Source organism: Oryctolagus cuniculus, chromosome 10 (genome assembly GCF_964237555.1).
Source record: "Oryctolagus cuniculus chromosome 10, mOryCun1.1, whole genome shotgun sequence".
Classification (NCBI taxonomy): Eukaryota; Metazoa; Chordata; class Mammalia; order Lagomorpha; family Leporidae; genus Oryctolagus; species Oryctolagus cuniculus.
The window spans coordinates 66,460,521-66,487,707 of record NC_091441.1 but is presented as its reverse complement, the minus strand read 5'-3'; the positions used below and the strand labels follow the sequence as shown (position 1 = coordinate 66,487,707).

Genomic DNA, 27,187 nt, shown 5'->3' with positions numbered 1-27,187 from the left:
GGAAGCTTGGGTTCCCAGTATGGGAAATTAGCAGAAAATGACAGTAATTACAGTATACAAGGCAAAAAGAGCACATTTGAGATAAGATTAATGGGTTAGGTATTTAACATAAGAATTTTAGGATCTTGTGGGACATTCAAGAGAACTCCAGAAGATGCTAGAAACATGGTTATGGACACTAGTAGTGTATTCAGGACTGAAGATAAAATGGGACTCATTCTACAGGAGATAAGTTGTATCTTAGCCTTTAATCAGAAGATGATGCAGATATGTATATGATTAACTACATCATAAAGGGGGTATAAGGGAAATACAAGTAATTTTATTTCGACAAGACTGCATGTACAGGTGACATCACAGGTAGAACCAAGGCATGGAAAAGGATGGAGAAAGGGGTCAAGTGAGAACATCTCAGAGAGATGGAACAGCAAAGGTATAAAAAATAGTGAACCAGATATTCCTGTAGAAGAATCTGTTCCATTTTGCTGAGCTACCAGGTGAGTTTGGAAATAGCAGTGAGAAACTGAAGCAGGAGGCATACACTAGGGCCAAACCAGAAAATGTATGCTATATTATACTTAACGTTTCGACATTAAGTTCTCAGCAATGGGAAACCAGCAAATTACAGGTTAGGTATTGAATTATGGAAATTGCTTCTTATTGCTCCAATGAGCTAAGTGAAAGATAACATGGGCTCTAAACCAAGGTAGTGGTTGGTACAGTACAGGTTTGGAAGCATTCCAAGACACAGAGTTTAGAATTTGATGGCTGATCATTTTTCTACTTTAGTATCATCACTAACAACAGCAGTCTTGTTTTTGAGGATGAGACAGGCAAACCATGTCATGGCACATATTAAAAGTTTGAGGTCTTGGTGCAGGACTAAGCAATTCATATTCTCCAGCTATAGGAGTGCTGGTGGCTGCCAGCTCTCACTGGAGTCTCTCCTGAAGAATTCTAGGGAAGAGTGTTGGGTGGCCAAGGGCATGCGCCCACCCTGAGGGCACACCATGAAGAAGAAGGATCACCATTTTACTCCAGAGTTCTTCTGGGTTTAGCTGAAGTCACTGTTCCTTTGCTCTGCCCAATTCTGCTTCCCTCACACATTTACTACTGATAACATTCACCAACAAACCTTATGCACACAATCTGTCTGCTTCTGGGGGAACCCAACTTGTGACAAGGTATGTAAAGAACATTTAGGTAATAATGCCCAGAAGACATTAATATTGGACTTTGGAGGTCAACAAAGACAATATGGCTGGTTAAGAATTTTTGGAGACTAATTGGCACCTGGAAAACTGATGAAACTATACAAATAATTCACACAGTTGAAAAGCACAAACAGCAAAAAGCTGACTGAAGAGTGGATCACTAGAGAACTCATATTTAAAGAGTGCATGAAGAAAAGGAGTCATTATAAGAAACAGAAAATGTTTAGTCAGTGAGGCAGAGGAACCAGCAGAGAGCGCTAGGATCTAAGACCAGGATGGGGAGGGTTCCATGAAGGATTAGATGGTCACAATGTCAAATTCTAGAGAAAAATGGCAAGAGACCGGTGCATGTAGGAGTGATGAGCTCAGTGATCTCTGCCTCTGCTTGGTAGTTAAGGAAGTAGGAAATGAGTCTGAAATATCAAGCACAGACTACTCTCCAAGGGCAAGGAGTGCAGAGGAGACAGGCTGAGTTCCAGGAACTGGCCTAGTCAAGGGAAAACTGCGTCCTCCCGGAACTGAGGAGACTCAAACATGCTTTCAAATACCGAAAAACAACACAGAATGAAAACTGTATTCTAATAGAGGAAGGTTCAGGAAAGAATGGAATCAAAAGCATATGTAGAGGCATAAGCCTTTCAAAGAAATAAAAACATACCTATTTTGGGTAAAAGGGAAAGGGAAAAAAGCAGTTTAGGAAAAGCAAATACTACAGAACTGTTCTGCCCAATAAGGCAGCCGCAAGTCACACAATGCTACTGAACATTATCTGATATGTAGCTAGTTGTATTGAAATGTGCTAAAGCACACCAGATTTCAAAGATTTAGTTAAAAAAAGTAAATATCCATTAATTTTTCTGTATTATTACATTTTGAAGTAGTATTTTTGATACATTAGGTTAAATACAATTTTATCTGTTTAACATTTTAAATGTGACTAGACAACTTAAAATTACATACATGGTTTGTATTATACATGGGTATCAAACGACAGTGTTACTTACTGTAGGAATACAAATCTTGCTTAAGGGGTTTCCATCCAGGAGATATGATCCATTAAATGTTACATATTCATCATAATACTGAGGTGCTTGAGGAATAACACTACATAGCAACTTGCGCTTTTCTTCAATTTTTTTCCTTATATGCAAATATTCGAAATATGGATTTGCTCTCTCTGAACTATATGGCTGAATCTCATCGAGTTTCAGAGAGTCTACAATGGCTGCTAGAGACTGCTGAGTTTTCTCTTTTGCTTGTAGTAAAGAGGGACTCACTTGCACAGGCTGAGGTACACGTGACACTTTCCTTTTCCGTGGATGATGAATTTGAGGATCTTCTTCTTCAGTTAATCTTATTCTTCCTCTAAGAGATGAGGATTCACTGTCTTTTTCTGATAACACTGTACAGCTAGTAAGAATCTGTTTGCTTTGAGTTGCTATTGTATTTGCCTTGTTTCTAGTCATTCTTTGAGGGATTTGATTTTCAGCTTTGTCATCATCAGCATTTTCTTCTAATTCTACTTTAACCAATTGGCCATACTTATGCATTTCTGGTTGAGCTGACTGTTGTAAGTGGTTCTCCATAGTTGATAAAGTGCTTTGCTGAGATTCCTCATCATCAATGGGAAGCAAACACTTTTCACCTTCAGGACAATGTTTTGGATGATCTTGTTCACTGAGGTTTCCTTTTGGCATCCCTTCATTCAATAACTCAGAATCACACTTATTCAAGTCTGTTAAAACCAAACTCTCCAGTTTGTTTTCTCTTTCGTGTGAAATAATCTGAACATCAGTTGTAATATTCTCACCTTCATGGCCACTGGAAGACTTGTAAATTAGTTTGCTAAATGCATAATGTGTATTTAACTGGGAGACAGCATCACTTCCATTTAAATCCTTTTCTGATGGCACTACGGGTAAAGTATTAGCCTTTTCAAAGTTTGGTGCTGCTTCCTGAACGGTGCTTTCAGAGTATACTGGGATAAAGGTATCTGTCTTCTGAACATCTAGAACAAAATTATTCTCTACATCTTTTAAAGATTCGTTATCAGTTTCTAAAACAGAACTTATAACTTGAACAACATTTTTCTGTTGTAAAATACCTGGTTCTTGACTGGCAACGTATGACAAAGACATATGTCTAGAAATCGATTCAGCATCTGAAAGTGGTTGGCTGGCAAAAGAGCAAGGTTGCTGTGAAGGCAGAAATGCTGGATCCTGAGCACATGAATTTCCTGGCAGTTCAGTCTGGTGCAGGGATAAAAAATCAGCATTCTGTTCTTTGAGTATTTTGTTTTCAGAGTTACAAAAACCCTGCACAGAGGAATCTTGATCAGGCATACTAGAATTTGGGCAGATAACATCACTGGTGCTTAACGATTCCAGTCTATCACCAGGAATCTCCCAAGATTTATTCTGGATCACACCAACCTGATTAGATGGCTCTGAATGCACAGGACTGTCCATTAAAGTGCCCACTGAAGCAGTACTCTTGATAACATTGGTATCAGCTGAAATATATTTGCTGTTTACAGATCTGGTTGGTGAGGCTGCAAAACTGGAATGTACATGGGACATATGTGAAAGGTCTTTTTCAGGCACGTTTGAAGACACCTCCAGTTTGGGAGAAGGACAAATATCTCTTGGCACAGCTAATAAACTACCTTGATTGCTTTCTTCTGATACATTTTGGAATTGTTTTGTGTGTTCACAAATGACAGATGGCATGCTGCATCTTCGAACTTCTACAGGTCTCCCCTCACTTATAATTAGTTTAATGTCTTCTACAGAAGATGACCTGAGATGGGATGTTGCTAGTCTACTTGCATATGGAGTTTTAATCCTCTCTGGCAATTCAGCCAGGCTGTCCAATTCCCTTTCATGAAGGGCAGGAGATTTGGCAACTGGCAAAAAAGGTGATTGGGAAAAGGACATTTGGGACTCTGACCCTTCTAACATGAAGTCAGAGTCATACTCAACTAGAGGCCTTGGGGTTGTCACTGTAGTATGGCAGGAATCTTCTGAACTAGCAACAGAGATCAGAGATACAGATCTAGAGCTGAGACCTGGCTTTTCACTTTCTGATCTAGGCGACCTGTTTAAGCTACTATCTGAAACGAAGGATGACTTCCCTAAATTCACTGTAGTTTTGGTGTCAACAGATTGTGACCTGCTACTTACAGTATCTTTAGATTGTTTCTCCTTGATATAAGCATCAGTAATCTCTGAACTCTTTGATCTGGTAAGTTCTTTATTTTTGGATTCAGCTAGTGCATGTTTTGCTTTTTCTTTATCTTTTACTTTAAGTTCTAAACAGTTACGATTTCTCAATCGTTCCTTTTCTTTTTGCTTTATTTTTTCCTTATGTTTTTTATGCCACTGTTCTATCTCTAGGTCTTTCAGGCTTAGCATTCGCTCAAAACTTGTCTGCATTAAATCATCATTCACTAACCTCTTTTCCTTAGGTCGAGTATCTTTTGATGCTGGTGATGACTTAGGTTTAGACTTATCTACTTCAGGTTTTAGTTTGAATAAACTATTTAGCTGGATTTTATGTTTGTCTCGTTCTTTGTATCTATCTATATCTTTATCTTTTTTATCCTTTTCTTTTCCATCTGGAGTTTTCAAAGGCTCATCTTTTGTTTTCTCTTTAAGGGATAAGGTTTTGTCATGTTGTGCTTTACTACTGTCTACTATACTTGACTTCTTCTCTTCCTGTAAGTGCTTAGAGTTAGATATATTTACACTTTCTTTGTCTCTAGATTTTTCCTTTTTATCTGCCTCCCTGTCTTTATCTTTGCTTTTGCCTTTTTCTGATTTAGTATACTCACAATTATCTGATTGTTTTTTTTTCTCCATCAAGTGCTTTTCTTTGTTTTCTGCTAGATGCTTCTCTTTTTCAGATTTTTCTCTGTCATGTTTTCTATCCATCTTTTCCCTACTTTTCTCTCTATCATCGCTTTTTTTAAGAGTAATACTCTTGGTCTTCTCACCTTCTTTATGGCATTTTTCTGCGTGATGTGAATACAGCTTGTCCTTTTCTTTTACTCTGTCAACACTTTCGCAAAGATCTGATTTGTCTTTTTCTGACTTATGCTCATGCTTTATCTTCTTCTCTTTTTCAGAATTTTTTCTTTCAGTTTTCTCAGCATCCTTTTCTTTAGTTTGAAATCGTCTCTCAGACTTTTCCTTACTTTCTTTGATATGTTTTTCTTGTTTTTCAATGTCCATTTCCTTTTCTGCTGGATGTAGCCCTACAGATTCCTCACTGGTATTGATACCTAAGGAACTGAATTCTGTTTCTTTATCTGCGGGTACATTCTCTCTTTCTTCTTTTAGGTCTTTTACTTTCTCTTCCCTAAAAGATTTCTCAATTTCCTTTTTAACTTTTTCCCTTTCTTCTTTAAAGTTTCTCTCTTTTGAGACATGCTTTTCCTTGCTTGATTTATCATCTTTTAAGTTTTTTTCTGATTTTGATTTCTTTTCCAACAGTAAGGACTCATGTTCCATATTTAAAAACAGATCTTCTGTTTCATCACTTTTAAAAAAATTCTCTTTCCAAAATTCTCTATCAAATTCCACGCTTCTCTGTGGTTCTCTGGCACCATCTTTGTTTTTGTATTTTTCTTTTTCACCTTCAGTTTCTTTTTTGTGCTTTTCTTTTTCTCTCTCTTTATGTTTCAATTTATGCTTTTTTAAAGTTTTACCCTCCTTGTCCATTTTTTTCAGTGTGCAATCTGAATTTTCAAATGTTGGACTATGATCTTCATCCTTTATTTTGGCATTTGATTTTTCACCAAGGTCTATGTGGAAATCCTTCTGATGTTTATTTTTTTCCTTATGCTTACAAGATTTTACACTTGAACTTTCTGGCAAGAGTTCAGGCTCTGTGTTATCATATCGAACGAGATCAGGCTGTAATGATGTTTCAGAGCTTCCTGGTGATAAACACGTTTTAATATGTTCTTGCTTTAGTGGTATTGACTGTTTTTCACTTAATCCACAAGAATGCTTGGGAGATTTACCAGTGGAAATATGAAATAAATGTAATGAAGTTTCATCTTTTGGGCTAAAAGATTTCCTAAAACTCCCTTCCTCTCTGGCCTTTTCTGAACAGTCTAGTGCAGCATTAACTGTCAAGTTCGTTACCCTGGTATTTTCTTTCCCTTCTTTATCTTGCTTCAGCTCTTGGTTCTCTTTATTTTTGTTCTGGTTTTTTAACTTTCTTTTAACTTTGCCTTTCTGCTTGTGTTCACTTGAAAGTACATATTCCTTTTTGGTCTGTATATCAGAACTTGATGTTTCAGGGATACAACATGGAGTAGAAACTTTTTTGTTCTGAAGAATTTCTTCATCAGAACTTTCAGTACTTGAATACAAAACCCTAGATGGCTTTTGCTTTTTACTTTTAAATGATTTAGGGTAGAAGGTTTTCTCCTGTTTTGCAAATAGACTATTCTTTTCTGCTTCAGATTCATTCTCTTTCCGTTGTTCTTTTCGAAGAATATGCCTATCATCAATCATTTTATTTATTTCGTCATCATCATCGTCTTTGAATTCATACTCATCGAGGGCAGATGGGAGAGGTGCTTTACTGGGAAGTATCTGTTTACTTTCACAAATGAGAGAGTCTTTTTCTGTTTCGGAGTCAATATTTTCATCAACACTAGAAGGGTTTACAGAATGAGCCTCTTCAGAATCTAGAGTAAGAAAAGAAAATCTGTTGGTCAAAACACAATTGTCAAATTAACAGAAAGAGAAATATTACTAATACAATAAATATCATGTTATAAAACACAATATCATACCATAGAATTTCATGCAACCAAGAAGAATGCCTATTATGGGACTAAGTATCTTGGTTCTAAGATTAAATGAATCAAAGGGTATGTACTGATAAAACAGGTGCTATTGTCTATATAAACATACTATTTTCTCCATTTGCCATTTACAACTGTTTCATTTAATTGATATCACAGACAAAATAATTTGATTTATATGTAAATAATGCAACAGAAATGTTTAAGAATTTTGCTAATGTGTTATAGATCAGATTTATAGACACTTCTAAGAGCACACGTACATTAAATTCACAGTATAAAACATAAAAATATAAAAGACAGGCTCACCACAGCAGGTAAAGCCGGTGCACGTGACTCTCATGTGGGAGGCAGCTCATTGTCCCGGCTACTTCACTTCCGATTCATTTCCCTGCTAATGGCCTGGGAAAGCAGTAGCTGATGGCCAAAGTACTGGATCCCTGACCACATGGCAGACCCCGAAGCTCCAAGCTTTGGTCTGGCCCAGCACTGGTTGTTGTGGCCATCTGGGCAGTGAACCAACGATGGAAAATATCTCTCTCTCCCTCCCCATAACCATATATATATGAGAAAGACTCAAGAGAGTTTCACAATCCAGGGATGTGGATTCAGGGAAAATATTAGATATTAGCTACTAAAATATTTTGGAAATTCCTATGCTTATGTATACCTTTTCCGGAGAGATAATAACTTAAGATCTTTTGTCCACCAAAAGATTAAGAGCCACTAACTTAAAGGGTTTAAGTAAAGATTGTAGATTGTTTTGTATTTCAACATATTTCTTAGTATATCATTAGGCATTTCATGACTCCCAGAGAGGAGAATACATTTTGTAAAGGTGGATGGCTTTAATTATATGAGAAACACAACTATTCAGAACAAAATCAGAAAGTTTAAAAGAAATATAACTCCTCAATTACATAATCAAGATTATTCACAAACTGGATAAATATTTAATTTGAAAAAAGCTGCTCTGTTTCTTAAGTGTAATGTAGACTTGATACTAGTATGTGTAGTATGTACTACAATGGGAGGTGGATAATGGGCTCAATTCCTGTGTATTTTTAAGTACATGAAAATATGCTTTTATAAATTGCATCCAAGCTGTTATGTGTGTGTGTTTACTACTGTCTATTTTATATTATTTTTCTTTTTCTTCCTCAGTTGGCATTTTTTTCTAGCTAAACTGTTACATACAAAAGATTCTATAATTGAAGAGAAAAGTCAAAATCTAGGATGACTCTAAGGATAAAGAAACCTGAAACCTCTGACCAAGGAGGAGAAAACACAAATCCACAGCAGTAATGATAAAGATTCCATGGGCTAAGTAATTAAAAATATTAAAATCATATATTTAATATATTGTTTTCTCAAAAATAATATAGCTCCTAAATATTCTCTTTGCATGGAAATTTAAATTCCAGTGGCATTTCTGATTGTTTACAAGATATGACACTAGGAACTCTGAGAGATTACATTTTTTTGGGGGGAAAAGATACAGTAGTATTCTAAGATAATATCACTATAAAGCAATGAGTGACAGTTATTGACATTTCTAAAATAAAAAACAATTTTGGAATTATTAACTGCTTTTATATATGTATGTTTAAAAAAGCTCTCCATGTGGTTATGTTATAAAACACAGCATTTGGGGCTGGCTCACTTGGCTAATCCTCCGTGTGTGGCGCCAGAATCCCATATGGGCCCTGGGTTCTAGCCCTGGTTGCTCCTCTATCAGTCCAGCTCTCTGCTGTGGCCCTGGAAGGCAGAGGAGGATGGCCCAAGTGCATGGGCGCCTGCACCCACGTGGGAGACCAGGAAGAAACACCTAGCTCCTGGCTTCGGATCGGCGAAGCTCCGGCCGTAGCGGCCATTTGGGGGGGTGAACCAATGGAAGGAAGACCTTTCTCTCTGTTTCTCCCTCTCACTGTCTGTAACTCTACCTGTCAAATAAATAAATAAATAATCTTTAAAAAAAAAAACAACAACACAGTATTTGGGCCAGCACTGTGGCATAGTAGGTAAAGCCGCTGCCTGCAGTGCCGGCATCCCATATGGGCACCAATTCGAGTCCCAGCTGCTCCACTTCCAATCCAGCTCTCTGCTGTGGCCTGGGAAAGCAGTGGAAGATGGCCCAAATCCTTGGGCCCCTGCACCCACGTGGGAGACCCGGAGGAAGTTCCTGGCTCTGGGCTTCGGATAGAAGCAGCTCCAGTGCTTGAGGCTGGTTGGGGAGTGAACCAGCAGATGGAGGACCTCTCTCTCTCTTCTCTCCTCTCTTTCAAATAAGTAAATAAATAAATAAATAAATCTTTAAGAAAACAAACAAGAAAAACCCACAATTTCATGCAACCAAGAATTCCTATTATGGGACTAAGTATTTTGGTTCTAAGATTAAATGAATCAAAGGATATCTGTTGTCTATGTCAACATGTTATTTTCTCCATTTGCCATTTTCAATTATTTCATTTTTTGTGATTTATATTTTCTTAGTTTTTACTGAAAATTGGGAAGTTTTTCCTTTGTATGTCCCACAAAACCTCAGTGCAGTACTCCACACTTACAATTAGTCTTTGACAAATAATAAGTAACACTAGCAGGAAGGCTTTTTGTCCCCATATAACAGACTGTACATATCTTTTCACATTACATTTTTACTATTGTCTTTAATGGCTGCATGTGTACTGAGTTAACATGTAATCATTTAAAATAACTCAATGTAGAAAACTTTAGAACATATGATTACTTTGAAATAGGAGAATGAGAATATGTATATGTATAGGAAAAAAAACAAGGGAAATAAAATAATATCTGTGGTAATCTCTGGTTGGAGGAATTATGGCTGATTTTTTTCTTCTCAAAATTCCTGGCATAACAGATGTATTACTTTTATCACTAGAATACATATTTTTAAAAAGTTCACTAATAGCTACAAAACAGGATCACTATTTAGTTTAATATTTTGGTTACTGATGTGGCTTATTTTTCCACCAGTTTCCTTTCGTGTAAAGTCACTTTGTAATTTCTTCAGTGTATTTTTTTCTTTTATGCCTATGCATACTGATACATCATTTCAATTACATACACATATAAACTTATGTATGCTTCACTTTGTATTGTATCAGAGTGCTTATCATTGTTGGGTATAGGCATTGAAGGTGACATGCAAATTTTATTAATAGAGTTACACATATGAGGTGCCTCCAAAAAGCTCATGGAAAACATGTATTTTGAAAAAATTATGCATGAATTCCTCAACTTTTGTACTAAAATATTTCAATTTTTCCACAAATTTAAAGGGCCCTCATATGTACACAGATATGCATAATTTGTCTTTTCTATTCCTAATTAATCTACTGAAAGTTTGCTTTCCAATGCAGAAATTACTTTTCCCCCTAAATTGCTGTTTTTAAGATCATCACTAATTTAAGGGGAAAGAATGTAAATTCTAAAGTAAGTTAGCCTCACAGTAATTAATGTCCATGAGAAGAGTCTGTAAATTTCCCTGGCCCCAGTTGGGAAGTCATACCTCCAGGAGAGTCCACTTGGTACTGGTTTCTTTTTTTTTTTTTTTTTTTTTAAGATTTTTATTTATTTATTTGAGAGGTAGAGTTAAGAGACTATGAGAGGGAGAGACAGAGAGAGAGGTCCTCCCTCTGTTGGTTCACTCCCCAAATGGTCGCAACAGCAGGGGCTGTGCCAATCCGAAGCCAGGAGCTTCCTCCGAGTCTCCCATGCGGGTGCAGGGGCCCAAGGACCTGGGCCATCCTCTGCTATCCCAGGCCACAGCAGAGAGCTGGATCAGAAGAGGGGCAGCTGAGACTAGAACTGGTGCCCATGTGGGATGCTGGCGCCACAGGTGGAGGATTAACCATGTAAGCCACGGCACCGGCCCCTGGTTTCTTAGCATCATCTCTGATGACCCTTCACTGCTTATACAGGTTGGCCAGCCTGTGGACCTCGATAAAGACCACCATCACCATAACACCATTTCCCTTGCAGACCAGGCTGAAATTTCTTCCTTCCCCAAGCAGCGTACAACTTCTTGATTTACTTTAACCACCCAGGAATATAGACCACACTGGTCCTGGATTTTAGTAACTTTTCAAAAAGTTTCTTCTGCCTTTCTTAAATGACTGCTAGAGTGAGAAAATGAACCTAAAAATCTCCAAATTACTTTACTAAGCTATTTTCCACTTTATTCCAATATTTAAAAAGTCTTTAATGTCTAAATACTAAACTTATACTTAAAACACTTTATAAGAAGGTAAAGCTGCTGCCTGTGACACCAGCATCCATGTGGGCGCTGGTTCAAGTCCTGGCTGCCCCACTTCTGATCCAGCTCCTTACTAACGTGCCTGGGAAAGAGACAGAAGATGGTCCAAGTGCTTGGGCCCCTGCACCTACATGGGAGACTGGGAGGAAGCTCCTGGCTCTGGCCTGGCGCAGCCCTGGCTGTAGCGGCCATTTGGGGAATAAACCAGGAGATGGAAGATCTCTCTCCTACTCTGCATTTTAAAGTAAAAAAATCTTTTAAAAAATTATTTCTGGCAACAATAATCCTTTAAATATTTCAATGTTTATTACCTCAATTTATCCTAAGTAATTTAACTTGGGAAACTAGGAAGGAAATGAGAAAATTAAGCAATCATTAGAATTTAAAAATTTTATAAAATGTATTTTCCTTGGGGCTATCACTGTGGCACAGCAAGTTAAGCAGTGCCAACATCCCATATCGGAGCATTAGTTTGAGTGCTGGCTGCTCTGCTTCCAATCCAGCACCCTGCTAATGCACCTGGGAAAGCAGTGGGAGATGGTCCAAGTTCCTGGGCTCTGCTACCCACGTGGGAAATCCTGGTGGACTTTTTGGTTCCTGATTTCAACTTGGCCCTCCCTGGCTATTGTGCCCATTTGGGGAGTAAACCAGCAGATGGAAGACTTTTTTTTTTTTTAATACCTCTTCTTGAGACTTTTCCTTTCAAATACATCTTTAAAAAATTTTTTTTTCCTGGGGCCAGCATTGTAGACTTTGGGTTAAGCCACTGTCTGTAATGCTAGCATCCTGGCATCCCATATGGATGCTGGTTTAATGCCTGGCTGCTCCACTTCCGATATAGCTTCCTGCTAATGTGCCAGGGAAGGCAGTGGAAGATGGCCCAAGTTCTTGGGCCCCTATACCAATGTAGGAGACCAGACAGAGTTCCAGGCTCCTGGCTTCTGGCTGGCTCATCCCTGGCCATTGTGGTTATTTGGAGAGTGAACCAGCAGATACAAAACCTCTCTCTTTTCTCTTCTTGTAACTTTTTTCAAAAAAATATTTTAAAATGTAATTTTCTTTCAGGAAAAAATAAGAAATTGAGCTTCATTTTATAATTTAGCTAATCCATTAAAATAGATTTGAAAGTTATTCTAGTACATAAAGGCAATTTCACGTTTGCCTTCAGAATGTTTATTATTAATTTTTATTTGAAAGTCAGAGTTACACACACAGAGAGAGAGAGAGAGAGAGAGAGAGAGAGAGAGAAAGGTAGGTCTTTCCAATGGTTCACTTCCCAGATGGCCGCAACGGCTGAACCAATCCAAAGTCAGGAGTCAGGAGCTTCTTCTGGTTCTCCCACATGGGTGCAGGGGCCCAAGGACTTGGGCCATCTTCTACTGCTTTCCCAGGCCATAGCACAGAGCTGGATTAAAAGTGGAGCAGCTGGGTCTTGAACCAGCACCCATATGGGATGCTGGCGCTTCAGGCCAGGGTGTTAACCCACTGCACCACAGCACCAGCCCCAGAATGTTTAAAATGTTGAGCTCTTACAACATTTTCAAAATAAGTAAATAAATCTATTATCCTTAGGTTTCACTTTTCCCCCATTGAACCTTCTATACATTCTCATCTTTTTTTATAACCAAAGGGGAAAGCATTCTAATGAGCAGATGTGACCAACACAGGCAGATGACAGTATGTATGAGTATAGTAAATCTCCTTCCTCAAAATCTCTCCAAATAAGCACTGAGGTTTTGATGTGACAAAGCCATTTCATTTTATGCGCCTAATAAGAAAGCCAGCAAATGATGAGGCTTTTAAAACGGCCTGCATCAGATTATCATTTTCGGGAAATATTTTACTAGCATCACACATGTCTTGGATATGGGTAATGACTGATACAAAACTAAATATACTGTGACTCTAAACTTAAAGAATTCATAGTCACATCCAAATCTTTGCCTCCCACTTTTCCTTTGAAATTCCCATGGAACTTCCTAGACTCCTTACAATCATATCAAAATCAAGATAGAAAACATTCCACTCATTACTTTTCCTTCTACAGCTTTTTCCTTTTGCAATTTAAAGTCAGTATTCATCTCTGCAACACACTGACCAACCAAGTTATGCAAATTAACAACTTCAGAGCCATTTTCAACTCTCAATTTCTTAACTTAAAAATTCAATTATTTCATAGCTTCAATTTCTTGACTATCTATTAAATCCATCTTCTCCCTATTCGCACTACCAGTGCCTCAGTTCATTTTTTTTTTTTAAAGTATCATTTTTAAATTTATTTATTTGACAGGTAGAGTTATGGACAGTGAGAGAAGAGACAAAAAGAAAGGTCTTCCTTCCACTGGTTCACCCCCAAATGGCCGCTACGGCCAGCGCCGCGCCGATCCAAAGCCAGGAGCCAGGTGCTTCCTCCTGGTCTCCCATGCGGGTGCAGGGGCCCAAGGACTTGGGCCATCCTCCACTGCCCTCCCAGGCCACATCAGAGAGCTGGACTGGAAAAGGAGCAACCAGGACTAGAACCCGGTGCCCATATGGGATGCCAGCACCGCAGGCGGAGGATTAACCAAGTGAGCCACAGTGCCGGCCCCATCAGTTCAGGTTTTCATTATGTTTCTCAACACTAGATCAGTAATCACCTTAAACCACAACATGCTAGGACTATTGATCATATTCTGGCTCCTCCCATCTGATGATCCCCTAATCTAGGATAAAATTAAAACTCAAAAGATGGTAAAAGACCTTTCAAAATCTGAACCATCATTCGAGTACCACCATCACTTACTGAGCCCTAATTTTTAGGTAAATCATACTTGATCTTTACAACATTATTATCACCATTCAAAAGAAAAGCAAGCAGAGCCATTAAGGAACATGTCAATAGCCTCAAGGTGTTTTTGTCTTACTTCATACATCGCCCTCCACCTTTCACTTTCTGCTAAACACACTGGTCATCCCAGTATGCTACTTTACTCTCCCTCAAACTTCCAGGTGGAGTTATGTGGAACTGGGGGATATTTTAGATTAGTGGTCAGGGAGAGGAATAGGTCTAATATTTATATATATAGGAAGGGCTTAGGGGTAGTAATCTTGTGGAGAGGATGATGTGTAGGGGATCTGTCTTGAAGATATATATGCACTGAAATATACTTAGATTACAGGTTCTTTCAGTGTATTTCAAAGAAAGTTAACTTTAATCTCTCAGTCACCCCTTGGGAACATTGCTGGTTTGGAACTATTCCAAATGGTGTGCATTTTTACTGTTATTATATTGATCACTGGAATGTCAGCTTAAATATTGTTCAGGAGAGTCATAAAGAAGGCTAACTATTCCACTATATCCCCAATGATTTCTATAGGAATACTTTTTTAAAAAAAATAAGATTTACTTTATTTATCTGAAAGTCAGAGACAAACGTATCTTCCATCTGCTGGTTTGCTAAATGGCTGCAATGGCCAGAGCTGGGCCAGGTGGAAGTCAGGAGCCAGAAATTTCATCCAAGTCTCCCATGTGAGTGGCAGAGGTCCAAGCACTTGGGCCATCTTCCAGTGCCTTTCCCAGGTGCACTACCAGGGAGCTAGATCATAAGTGGAGCAGCTTGGAAATGAACAAGTGCTCATATGGGATGCCAGTGTCCCAGGTGGCGGCTTTACCTACTATGCCACAACAGGGCCCCAGGAATATTTTCTTACACACACACACATACTCACACATTTAGCTTTCTATAAGCTTACATATATAAAAAATGCTTTATTAACAGCACCTGTGTAAATCTCCAGCAACCAGAGGATGAGAAATTATTTTATGCTTTGTATGTAGGACAGAGGATGAAAGTGGTGTAATAAAGTTATTGAGGGAAAAAAAGACTTAATTATGGAATTGGGAGTCTCGAGGGGAAGGTGACATATACTGAAGCTGTAATTTTCTGCTTCTATTTTCCACATTATTCAACAGATTTTTTTTTTTAACTTATTTGACAGGTAGAGTTAGATAGTTGAGAGAGACAGAGAGGAAGGTCTTCCTTCCGTTGGTTCACTCCCAAATGGCCGCTACGGCCGGCGCTGCGCTGATCCAAAGCCAGGAGCCAGGTGCTTCCTCCTGGTCTCCCATGCGGGTTCAGGGGCCCAAGGACTTGGGCCATCCTCCACTGCCCTCTCGGGCCACAGCAGAGAGCTGGACTGGAAGAGGAGCAGCCAGGACTAGAACCCGGTGCCCATATGGGATGCCAGTGCCGCAAGGTGGAGGATTAGCCAAGTGAGCCACAGCTCCGGCCCTCAACAGTTATTTTTAAATATAAGTCTGTGATCTATACTTAGGGATTTTCAAAATGCCTATCATGCAGTAAGTATTTAATATTGAATAAATGTACATAGTGTCAGAAGCATATTTTTTAAAAGATTTTTTAAAAATTTTATTTGAAAGAGTTACAAAGAGAGGTAGAGTCAGAGAGAGAGGTCTTCCATACACTGGTTCACTCCCAATCGGCTGCAACAGCCAGGGCTGCGCTGATCCAAAGCCAGGAGCTAGGTGCTTCCTCTGGGCCTCCCATGTAGGTGCAGGGGCCCAAGGACTTGGGCCATCTTCTACTGCTTTCCCAGGCCATAGCAGAGAGCTGGATTGGAAGTGGAGCAGCCAGGACTCGAACCAGCACCCATATGGGATGCTGGTGCTGCAGGCCAGGGCTTTAATCCTCTGAGCCACAACACCGGCCCCAGAAGCATCTTAAGATATCAAGATATTAAGAGGGGGCTGGTGTCATGGTGTAGCAGGTAAAGCTGCCACCTGAAATGCCAGCATCCCATATGGGCACCAGTTCTAGTCCCGGCTGCTCCACTTCCGATCCAGCTCTCTGCTGTAGCCTAGGAAAGCAGTAGAAGATGGCCCAAGTCCTTGGGCCCCTGCACCTGTGTGGGGTACCTGAAGAAGCTCCAGGCTCCTGACTTTGGATCAGCGAAGCTCTGGCCATTGCCAATTGGGGAATGAACCAGCGGATGGAAGACCTCTCTCTCTCTCTCTGCCTCTCCTTCTCTGTTTAACTCTTTTAAATAAATAATCTTTAAAAAAATTGTTCCCATGAAATCTGTTCTCTTTTATCAAAAGTTTTTATTTAATTAATGCATTTTTCATAGGTATAACTTTAGGAATACAGTGGTTCTTTCCTACATACCCAACTTCCCACCCTGACTCCCTCTCCCATCCCCAACTCCCACCCCACCTCCCTCTCCCATCCCCAACTCCCTTCCCACCTCCCTCTCCAATCCCCTTCTTCATTATGGTTCATTTTTAGCTTGATTTTATATACAGAGGACCAACTCCATGTGAAGCACATATTTCAACAGTTTGCACCCCCCCCCCACAACATATAAGGTAAAGTTTGAGAATAAGATTTGCAGTTAATTCTCATAGTACAACTCATTAAGGATGGAGGTCCTACATGGAGAGTAAGTGCACAGTGACTTCTGTTGTTCCTTTAGAAATATGATCTTTTTTTTTAAAAAAATTATCATTTAAAAAATAGTTGTATATGTCAACAGTATATTATTTACTTTAAAAGAAGTCCAATGCTCACTTGGCAAAAATTAAGACAATTGATCAGAACCACTGAAGGTTAACACTATGGTCTCCTGTTCAATTCCACAAAAAGCAAGGTTTTCTTTCCAACACTGAAATCACTATGAGAATATAAAATTCTGATGAGACAATACTTGAACAATGATTCACCCTAATGAAACAACGGAGTGCAAGAGCAAAATCCAGACTCTGGGAAAGTTCTACCAGATGATCAGGTTATTTCAACGAAGGTTTTAAGAACATAAGAAACAACGGAGGAGGGTGGATGGCTAATGATTAAGATACTCAGGCCTGACAACCAATGGCAATATATGGGCATCACTTGCATTTAAAAAAATATTTGAGGGGCAGAGAGACAAACAGAGAACTCCCATCCACTAGTGCACTCCCCAAATGTCTGCAATAGCTGGGGCAGAGGCTGGCAGCTGGGAACTCAATTCCAGTCTCCTTCATGGGAGGTGGGAACCCAGAGACTTGAGACATTACTGCTGCTTCCCATGGTCTGCATTAGCAAGAAGCTGGAATTTGAAGCTGGAGCCAGGTACTGAATCCAGACACTCTGATGTGGGCATCTTAACTGCAGGGTGAAACATCCCTCCCTGTTTTGGATTCTGAGTTTGAAAAGTTAAAAAAAAAAAAAAAAAAGTGGACGGAGCTCTTTGTCTAATGAATAATTTTTTAAAACTCCAACTTAAAAATTTTATGAGGCAAAACTTATAATAACTGGATATCTAACAGCAATATGAATTATTAGTTATGACAATGGTACTGTGTTTATACTTAAATAGAAAAAAAAAAGAACAGCAATATCTTTTTAAGAGATAGAAACTGATAGATTTTCTGTGGGGAGCAGCCCGGACTGGACTAAGTTACTGGAATTAAGACTTATTCTATGCATCTGCTCTCCTGTGGGGAGCAGCCCGGACTGGACTGAGTTACTGGAATTAAGACTTATTCTATGCATCTGCTCTCCCACAATATGGCGCTGGGAGAGAAGTAAACAGCTTCCGCACAGCTGCCTCCAGTTCAACTAATAAACTGTAGGACTTGCTCCTGATTGGAGGAGAGCAGCGTACTCGGCGTGTGGGCAGCCGAGTTAGGATTGGCGGAGGAGGACTATAAAGGAGGAGAGAGACGGCATGCACCAGGAACATCTATGGGGAACATCTAAGAGGAACACCTGAGCAGCCCCCGAGAGAGCCGGCCGGCGGTGTGCCGCTCCCCTGCGGAAGTGGGGAAAGCGGCCAGGGGGAACCGCCCTTCCACGGAGATGGAAGGGACAGTAGCCAACCCGGGAAGAACCAGCAGCAAACCCGGGGAGGGCCGAGCAGACGAAAGAACAGCGCAGGGTCCTGTGTCGTTCCTCCACGAAGAGGGGGAGCGACAATTTTCCAGTAAAATGACTTCAAAATAATGGGCTGGGAAGAATAGAGAGGCACAAAACAAGCTTAGCCATAAGAGGGTAAATACTAAAACTGGGTAATAGGTACCTATGGTTTCATAATACTATTCTGCTTTTGTAAACATTTGAAAATTTCCACAAAAAGAAACATCATTTGCTTATAATTAAATTCTAATCTACTGCTAAAATGTTTTATATAATGAACATATTATGTAATTTACAGAACACAAACCAAAAACCCTAAGCATACATATTTAGGAAGCTTTTATAATTTTCTGATAATACAATCAGGTAACACGTGAGCACATTTTCGGAATATATCACATATGAAAATGTACTCTTAAGGGTCTGTGCTGTGATGAAGTAGGTTAAGCCTCCACCTGGAGCACAGACAGACCAGGTACCTCTTCTGATCCAGCTCTCTGATAATGGCCCAAGTGCTTGGGCCCCTGCAGCTGTGTGGAAAACCTGGAAGAAGCTCCTGGCTCCAGATCAGCCTAGCTCTGGCTGTTTGCAGCCATTTGGGGAGTGAATCAGTGATGGAAGATTTCTGTTTCCCCCATCCTCTGTCTGTAACTCTGCCTCTCAAAAAAAAAAAAAAAAAAAAAAAAAGAACAGGTACTCTTTCACTAAGAATTTTAAATTAACTAATGGTAGGTTCTACAGCAGAAATCAAATCAAGAAATGCCACTAGTTTCATTTTCAGTACCCAGCGTCAGCGTGGGAGACCCAGAAGCAGCTCCTGGCTTCAGATCAGTGCAGCTCTGACTGTTGCAGCCAACTGGGGAGTGAACCATCAGATGGAAGACTTTCTCTCTCTCTCTCTCTCTCTGCCTCTCCTCTCTTTGTGTAACTCTTTCAAATAAATAAATGAATTTTTAAAAAAGAAAAATTAAAAGAAAAAACAAGCATAATCAAAAGTGTTTAGTCATGACACTTTTTATAAAAGGTATAATTAAATCATATAAATCTATACTAGATTAGGATTTTGGTTAGGATTTTGGTGATACGCTGACATCAGGATCACCTGGCTTTGAATTTCTCATGCTCAGTTAACAATTAGCCTCAGGTAGCAGAAAAGTCCCAGGTTCTAGCATTAGTCATAGGTTCAAATTTTTGGTGCATAATTTATTTGAAAAACAGAGAGAGGCAGAAGCAGAGAGAGTGATCTTCCATCTGCTGGTTCACTCCCCAAATGGCTGCAATGGATGAAGCTGAGCTGATCCGAATCCAGGAGCCAGAAGCCTCCTCTGGGTCTCCCATGCGGGTGCAGGGGTCCAGGCACTTGGGCCATCTTCAACTGCTTTCCCAGGCCATAGCAGAGAGCTGGATCGGAAGTGGAGCAGCCAGGTCTCGAATCGGTGCCCATATGGGATGCCGGTGGCTTTATCCACTATGCCACAACATTGGCCCCAGTGCGTATTCTAATAACTCAGTTATCTATTATTATGATTCTCAGAGGGCTACTATGAGAATTAAGCAAAGTAGGGGCCAATGCCATGGTGCAGCTTAATCCTCCGCCTGCGGCGCTGGCATCCCATATGGGCGCCAGCTCTAGTCCCAGCTGCTCCACTTCCGATCCAGCTCTCTGCTGTGGCCTGAGAAAGCAGTAGAAGATGGCCCAAGTGCTTGGGACCTGGCACCTGCGTGGGAGACTGGGAAGAGGCTCCTGGCTTCGGATTGGCACAGCTCCAGCCGTTGTGGCCATTTGGGGAGTGAACCAATGGAAGGAGTGAACCAATGGAAGGAAGACCTCTCTCTGCGTCTCTTCCTCTCACTGTCTGTAACTCTACCTCTCAAATAAATAAAATCTTTAAAAAAAAGAATTAAGCAAAGTAATTTATGTACAGTGCCTGGCACATTTCTGGCACATACTATGTGACAAATATTAACTCACTGCCTAGAAAAAAATCATGTAAAATTAAAAGCACTTAAGTATGTATAACTGAAAATAGTGCCAACTTTAATAAAGCACATGTTAATTTAAAAAGACCAAAGTTCAATCCCATAAATTCATCTTTGCTTAACTTTCACAAGACTGAAGACAAAAACCTTCATCCTAACTCATGGCACTATTTGAACTTACTATAGAGCTACAATAGGAAGTATAAGGGCACTGGAAACAACTGGTCTTTTAAATAAACAGTGGACATATGTAGATATAGACTTTTCATGGAGCCAATGAGGGGAATGAAGAAGTAAGAGTGAATCAAGAAACTATTTTTTATATGCAATATTCCATGGATTTATGTTTGGTGAAATTTATGTTTTTATACATAATAGTACTAGATGTAATCAACAATCACTTGTGTAAAATATTTTTATATGCTTCTCAAAGAAAAGGAAGGGGAAATCAAAGTGGAGATAAAGAAGGAACAGGGACACAAAAACATAAATTTGTATTTGTTAACTGCAATTTAGTACAAGTATGTAACATTTCTAAAAAAAAGCCTCCATGATGGCACTTCAAAAGGTTCATGGGACATGCATACTATGAAAAAATAAGTAGATTTCAAAAGTTTTTTTCACCAAAATAAACTTATCTTTCAAATTAATTTTCTGTGCATTTTGAGTACTCTTGTACAACTAAGTGCAACACAACTTATTATTGGAAATAAGCCTCAGTAAAAGCTTAAAATATTATACTTATTCAAGTCTATAAATTGTCTCATTATCTTATATGCTCTGAACACTATTCATATGCCAATCTTATATGCTCTGAACACTATACAATGTTAGTAACAAATTTGTTCATGACGATAGAAGTAATAAGTAGCACAACCAGGTTTTCAGGTCCAGTTTCTCTGACTTCAAAACTGGTATTCATAAACTGTCACGCCATATATCACTTCTGAGTATATAAAAAGATCACTTGGGGTCGGCGCCGCGGCTCAATAGGCTAATCCTCCACCTAGTGGCGCCAGCACACCGGGTTCTAGTCCCGGTAGGGGCGCCAGATTCTGTCCTGGCTGCCCCTCTTCCAGGCCAGCTCTCTGCTGTGGCCAGGGAGTGCAGTGGAGGATGGCCCAGGTGCTTGGGCCCTGCACCCCATGGGAGACCAGGATAAGTACCTGGCTCCTGCCATTGGATCAGCGCGGTGCACCCGCCGCAGTGCGCCGGCCGTGGCGGCCATTGGAGGGTGAACCAACGGCAAAAGGAAGACCTTCCTCTCTGTCTCTCTCACTGTCCACTCTGCCTGTCAAAAAAAAAAAAAAAAAAAAAAAAAGATCACTTGGGGGTGAACCAATGGAAAAAGGAAGACCTTTCTGTCTCTCTAACTCTGCCTGTCCAAAAAAAAAAAAAAAAAAAAAAAAAATCTAAACAAAGGCAGAACTGTGCAAACATCCACTGTCAATTTTCTGTAAGCATTCAAGTGAGTATCTTGTACTTCTATATTTCATGATTGAGTATACTGAGAAAACTCTACTACAAAAATCTAGATTTTAGAATAAAACATCGTTTTAAATAAGATTTCCTATTAATTTACATGTAAATCACTTTGAAATAACTAATAATATAATGTTGTCTAACATACTGAGATTGAAGTTGAATTTGAAATACAGACTTGATATTGGTCTGTAAGGCAGAGGTACAGAGAGAAGTGAGGAGACAGAGACAGAGAGAGAGAGAGAGAATCTTCATCTGCTGGTTCACTCCACAAATGGCCACAATGACTGCAGCTGGACTAGGCTGAAGTCAGGAGCCTAGAACTGCAGCTGGGTTTCCTACGTGGTTTGCAGGGGCCCAAATGTCTAATGTAATATAACCTTACTTCCTGTTTTCACTTTTGAAGCTAATATTTATCAAATGCTAATTATGTGCCAGTCAAGATTCTATGTGGATTTACGTATTAACTAATTTACCCTTATTTATTTATTTGACACAGTAAGTGAGAGAGACAGGGAGAAAGGTCTTTCTTCCGTTGGTTCACCCCCCAAATGGTTGCTATGGCTGGAGCTACGCAGATCCGAAGCCAGGAGCCAGGTGCTTCCTCCTGGTCTCCCATGTGGGTGCAGGCGCCCAATCACTTGGGCCATCCTCCACTGCCTTCCACAGCAGAGAGCTGGACTGGAAGAGCAGCTATCGGGACTAGAACCCGGCGCCCATATGGGAGGATTAACCAAGTGAGCCATTGCACTGGCCCCACTAATTTAACCTTTACCACATCCTCCATGAGATATGTACTGTAAACTCTATTTTACAGATGTGACCTGAGCATACATGGATTAACTAATTTGTCCAAGATAGCCTAGGAATAATAAAAACTGAGTTCCTATAACAAGTATAGCTATTTAAAAGAGCAGAGTGGAAGAATTATTGATGGTTGATTTTCATTGTTCAAATCCCTACAACATCAAAAGTTACGTAAATATACTCAACGAGGATTTCTTCTTCTTCTTCTTTTTTTTTTTTTTTTTTTTTTTTCCAGGCAGAGTGGACAGTGAGAGAGAGAGACAGAGAGAAAGGTCTTCCTTTGCCATTGGTTCACCCTCCAATGGCTGCTGCGGCCGGCGCGCTGCGGCTGGCGCACCGCGCTGATCCAATGGCAGGAGCCAGGAGCCAGGTGCTTTTCCTGGTCTCCCATGGGGTGCAGGGCCCAAGCACCTGGGCCATCCTCCACTGCACTCCCTGGCCACAGCAGAGAGCTGGCCTGGAAGAGGGGCAACTGGGACAGAATCCGGCGCCCCGACCGGGACTAGAACCCGGTGTGCCGGCGCCGCTAGGCGGAGGATTAGCCTAGTGAGCCACGGCACCGGCCGGATTTCTTCTTTAATACAAGGAATACAACTAAAAAAAATTATCCTCACACTGGCAATAGGGTTTATATGCCATTTTTATTCAGATATGGGCTAGTATATAAAGCACTAACCTATATTAAGTGTACTTCAAAAATTTGTGGAAAAATGAATTAAAAGATGTTTATTTTGGTGCAAAAAAGTGAAATACATGTATACTTTTTTTCCTAATACGCATTTTTCATGAACTTTTTCCAAAACCTCTCATATTTTAGTGGTCTTTGTTTTCATTTATCTTAAAGTAACATTTAACATGTTTTTGTTAGGAAAGTAAAAGAGTTCATGCAGGAAAATGCAGATATGAGTTGAGACAGTAAAAGCCACCAATAAAATAATCTCACTAGGAGATTAATTCATGATGTAAACATATTTTAACATGGAAGTAAAATGGAAACAAAACTCATAAATCTCAAGTCTCTCCCCCGGCTTTTTTTTTTTTTTTTTAAGATTTATTTTATGTATTTGAAAGAGTTACAGAGAGAGGTCTTCTATCCGTTGGTGCACTCCCCAGATGGCTGCAACAGCGCCCATATGGGATGCCGGCACTTCAGGCCAGGGTTTAACCCACTGAACCACAGCACTGCCTCCTCAACCCCACTCTTCTAAACTGACTTGACCTCACTTCAGAAAGTATGCCTGGGGTAAGCGCTGTGGCACAGCAGGTTAAGCGGCTACCTAGGATACCTGCATCCCACCCAATATGGGTGCAGGTTAAGTCCCAGCTGCTTCACTTTCGATCAGCTACCTGCTAATGGCCTGGGAAAGCAGAAGATGCCCTAAGTGCTTGGGCCCCTGCCACCCAAGTGGGAAACCTAGAATAATTTCCCGGCTTTAGGTTGGCCCAGCCACAGCCATTGTGGCTCTTTGGGGAGTTAACCAGCAGATGGAAGATCTCTCTCCACCTACCTCTGCCTTTCAAATAAATAAATCTTAAAAAGAGAAGAGGAGAGAGGAGAGAGGAGAGGGAGGGAGAGGAGGGGAGAAAGAAAGAAAAGGAAAGAAAGCATGCTTTTACTCCATGAACAGCCCCAAGCCATGCTTCATTTTAGCTGGCTTCATAGTTAATATAGTTTGTTTTCCCAAGTTGTTTTCTTGTTCATGAAAATTAAAATCTTTCAAATCATCATCAGATGACAGTGAACTCTCAGACTAAAAGTATAATTCATACAATATGTGTATTGATAGCTATTTTCTCTCGCACACTCTTTCAAAGGCAGAATTACAGACAGGTAGAAACACAGAAAAATCTTCCACTCTCCCCAAATGGTCCCAAGAGCAGGGGCTGGGTCAGGCTGAAGCTAGGAGCCTAGAACTCCACCTAGGTCTCCCATGTAGGTGGCAGGGACCCAAGAACTGGGGCCATCTTCTGCTGCTTTCCCAGGCACGTTAGCAGGGAGCTGGATTGGAAATGGAGCAGCTGGGACTCAAAGCAGCGCTCATATGGAATGCCAGCACCATGAGTGGCAGCTTAACCTGCTGTGCCACAACACTGGCCCCATTTTCTTTTGGTATCACTCTTTAGGAAGTACTCTGATATTCTGTTCTAAAATATGCCAAATGCTCATTGCTATTATTCTGGAATTTTACATCAAAATCCTGAGTTAGTCTTTTTATCTTTTCAACTTGTATTTTCTGTCAGGTAAAAATAATATATTTGAACAATATTTTCAGAAAGGGAATACCAAGTTATGTCCAAGGATGTTTTTCTTTAGTGCATACACCTGAGCAATGGTTAGGACTGAATTTCTAGGTTTAAAATAATGCTTTTCAGAATGTTGTAATTATTGTTCCAGCAGTCTTCTGAAACACTTCTAGAATGAGACACCTGATGCTACTGCCTTTTCCTTTATGGATAAAACATGTTTCTGGGCCGGCGCCGCGGCTCACTAGGCTAATCCTCCGCCTAGCGGCGCCGGCACACCGGGTTCTAGTCCCGGTCGGGGCGCCGGATTCTGTCCCGGTTGCCCCTCTTCCAGGCCAGCCCTCTGCTGTGGCCAGGGAGTGCAGTGGAGAATGGCCCAGGTGCTTGGGCCCTGCACCCCATGGGAGACCAGGAAAAGCACCTGGCTCCTGGCTCCTGCCATCGGATCAGCGCGGTGCGCCGGCCGCAGCGCGGCAGCCATTGGAGGGTGAACCAACGGCAAAGGAAGACCTTTCTCTCTGTCTCTCTCTCTCACTGTCCACTCTGCCTGTAAAAAAAAAAAAAAACAAAACAAACAAACAAAAAAAAACCAACAACAAAAACATGTTTCTGTTTCTTGGAGTTTATAGGATTTAAAAACAACAATTATCCCTTTGAGTTTGGATGTTGTAGGGTTTTGCCCCCTCTCCCCCTTCTTCCATTAAAGAAAAGGTCTCTTTTGGTCTAAAAACCAAGTCTGTGTTCAGTTAAGACATACTTTCTTAATGAAAAAATACTTTCTTCCCGATATTTGTTCTTTTTGCAAGATGAAGAATATATTTCCTGGGTATTTTTAATACCATTTTCCTTGTATTTCTAATATCTTGTCATCTGTATTTTTGTGTTGCCCTTCTCTTAGATCTCAAATTAATTATTCAGCAATGTCTGGACTATTCTTTCGTTAACTTCAGGAATCACATATGCCTTGAGTCCCAAAGACTTACTTGGTTTCTGATTACTTTCTCTCACAAGCAGCTTTTTTTTTTTTTTTTTTGTTAGTTTGTTACACTGGCTGGGTTGGCTGCCTTCTGGAGTCTCCAACATACTGAGGACTTACTCTTCTAGTCCTTACTTCAGGCTGAGACAGTTTCCTGAAAAGCTGACTACGAGTTTCAGAGATTCTCTAGGGCACCACTGAGAGGAAGGTATTACAACTGCATTAGGTATTTTTTTTTTTTTTGGACAGGCAGAGTGGACAGTGAGAGAGAGAGACAGAGAGAAAGGTCTTCCCTTGCCGTTGGTTCACCCTCCAATGGCTGCCGCGGCCAGCGTGCTGTGGCTGGCGCACCGCGCTGATCCGATGGCAGGAGCCAGGTGCTTCTCCTGGTCTCCCATGGGGTGCAGGGCCCAAGCACTTGGGCCATCCTCCACTGCACTCCCTGGCCACAGCAGAGAGCTGGCCCGGAAGAGGGGCAACCAGGACAGAATCCGGCGCCCTGACCCGGACTAGAACCCGGTGTGCCGGCGCCGCAAGGCAGATTAGCAGCCTAGTGAGCTGCGGCGACTGCCTGCATTAGGTCTTTATCTATTTTGAGTGGTTCCTTTGCTGTTTAATAGTTCATTAACCAAAACTAATACAAGAACTGTACAAATTTGTTATTTATGTAACAGTAAAAGAAGTAACATCAGAGGCCAGCGTCTCGGCTCACTAGGCTAATCCTTCGCCTGCGGCGCTGGCACTCCGGGTTTTAGTCCCGGTTGCTCCTCTTCCAATCTAGCTCTCTGCTGTGGCCCAGGAAGGCAGTGGAGGATGACCCAAGTGCTTGGGCCCTGCACCCGCATGGGAGACTAGGAAGAAGCACCTGGCTCCTGGCTTCAGTGCACCGGCCGTAGCAGCTATTTGGGGGGTGAACCAATGAAAGGAAGACCTTTCTGTCTAACTCTGCCTGTCAAAAAAAAAAAAAAAAAAAAAAAAAAAGGAAGTAACATCAGAAAAATATATCAGCACTTTCAGAAACAAATTTTAGAGTTTTCACATTCCCAAATCTATTAAGGAATGTAGCTTAAAAAGACATGCAAACAAAATATAGATAAAATAGGTAATTATATACAGTCTCAAATTTCTAAATCTTGGGGACCAGCTTGAGGTACAGCAGGTAAAGCTGCATCTTGCAATGCTGGCATTCCACACTGGAGTGCTGGCTGGAGTACCAGCTGCTCTGCTTCTGATTCAGCTTTCTGCTAATGTGCCTGGTAGGCAGGAGATGATGGCCTAAATACTTGGGCTCCTGCTACTCTTGAGGGATACCCAGATACAACACCTGGCTCCTGGTTTTGGTCTGGCTGAGACTTGGTTGTTGGGGAGTGAACCAGTGGATGGAAGTTATATCTGTCACTCTCTTTCCCTGTCACTTGGCTATTCAAATAAATAAATAAATCTTTTTAAAAATTTCTAAACCTCAGTTCCACAAAGTAAAGGTTAGGTGTT

At 40.6% G+C, this 27,187-nt stretch overlaps 1 protein-coding gene across 21 annotated transcripts in view; it reads right to left on the bottom strand.

The window, feature by feature from the left end:
- Positions 1 to 27,187, bottom strand: part of ANKRD12 (ankyrin repeat domain 12) — a 144,765-nt gene that overhangs the window by 25,552 nt on the left and 92,026 nt on the right. For all 21 annotated transcript variants that reach the window (XR_011379433.1, XM_051852132.2, XM_051852131.2 and 18 more), the window contains one exon: positions 2,219 to 6,915. Coding sequence is in view for 20 of the 21 variants with exons in the window: in XM_051852132.2 (XP_051708092.2) it covers positions 2,219 to 6,915 (4,697 nt within the window). In the remaining variant the exon portion in view is untranslated. The remainder of the gene's footprint in view (positions 1 to 2,218; positions 6,916 to 27,187) is intronic.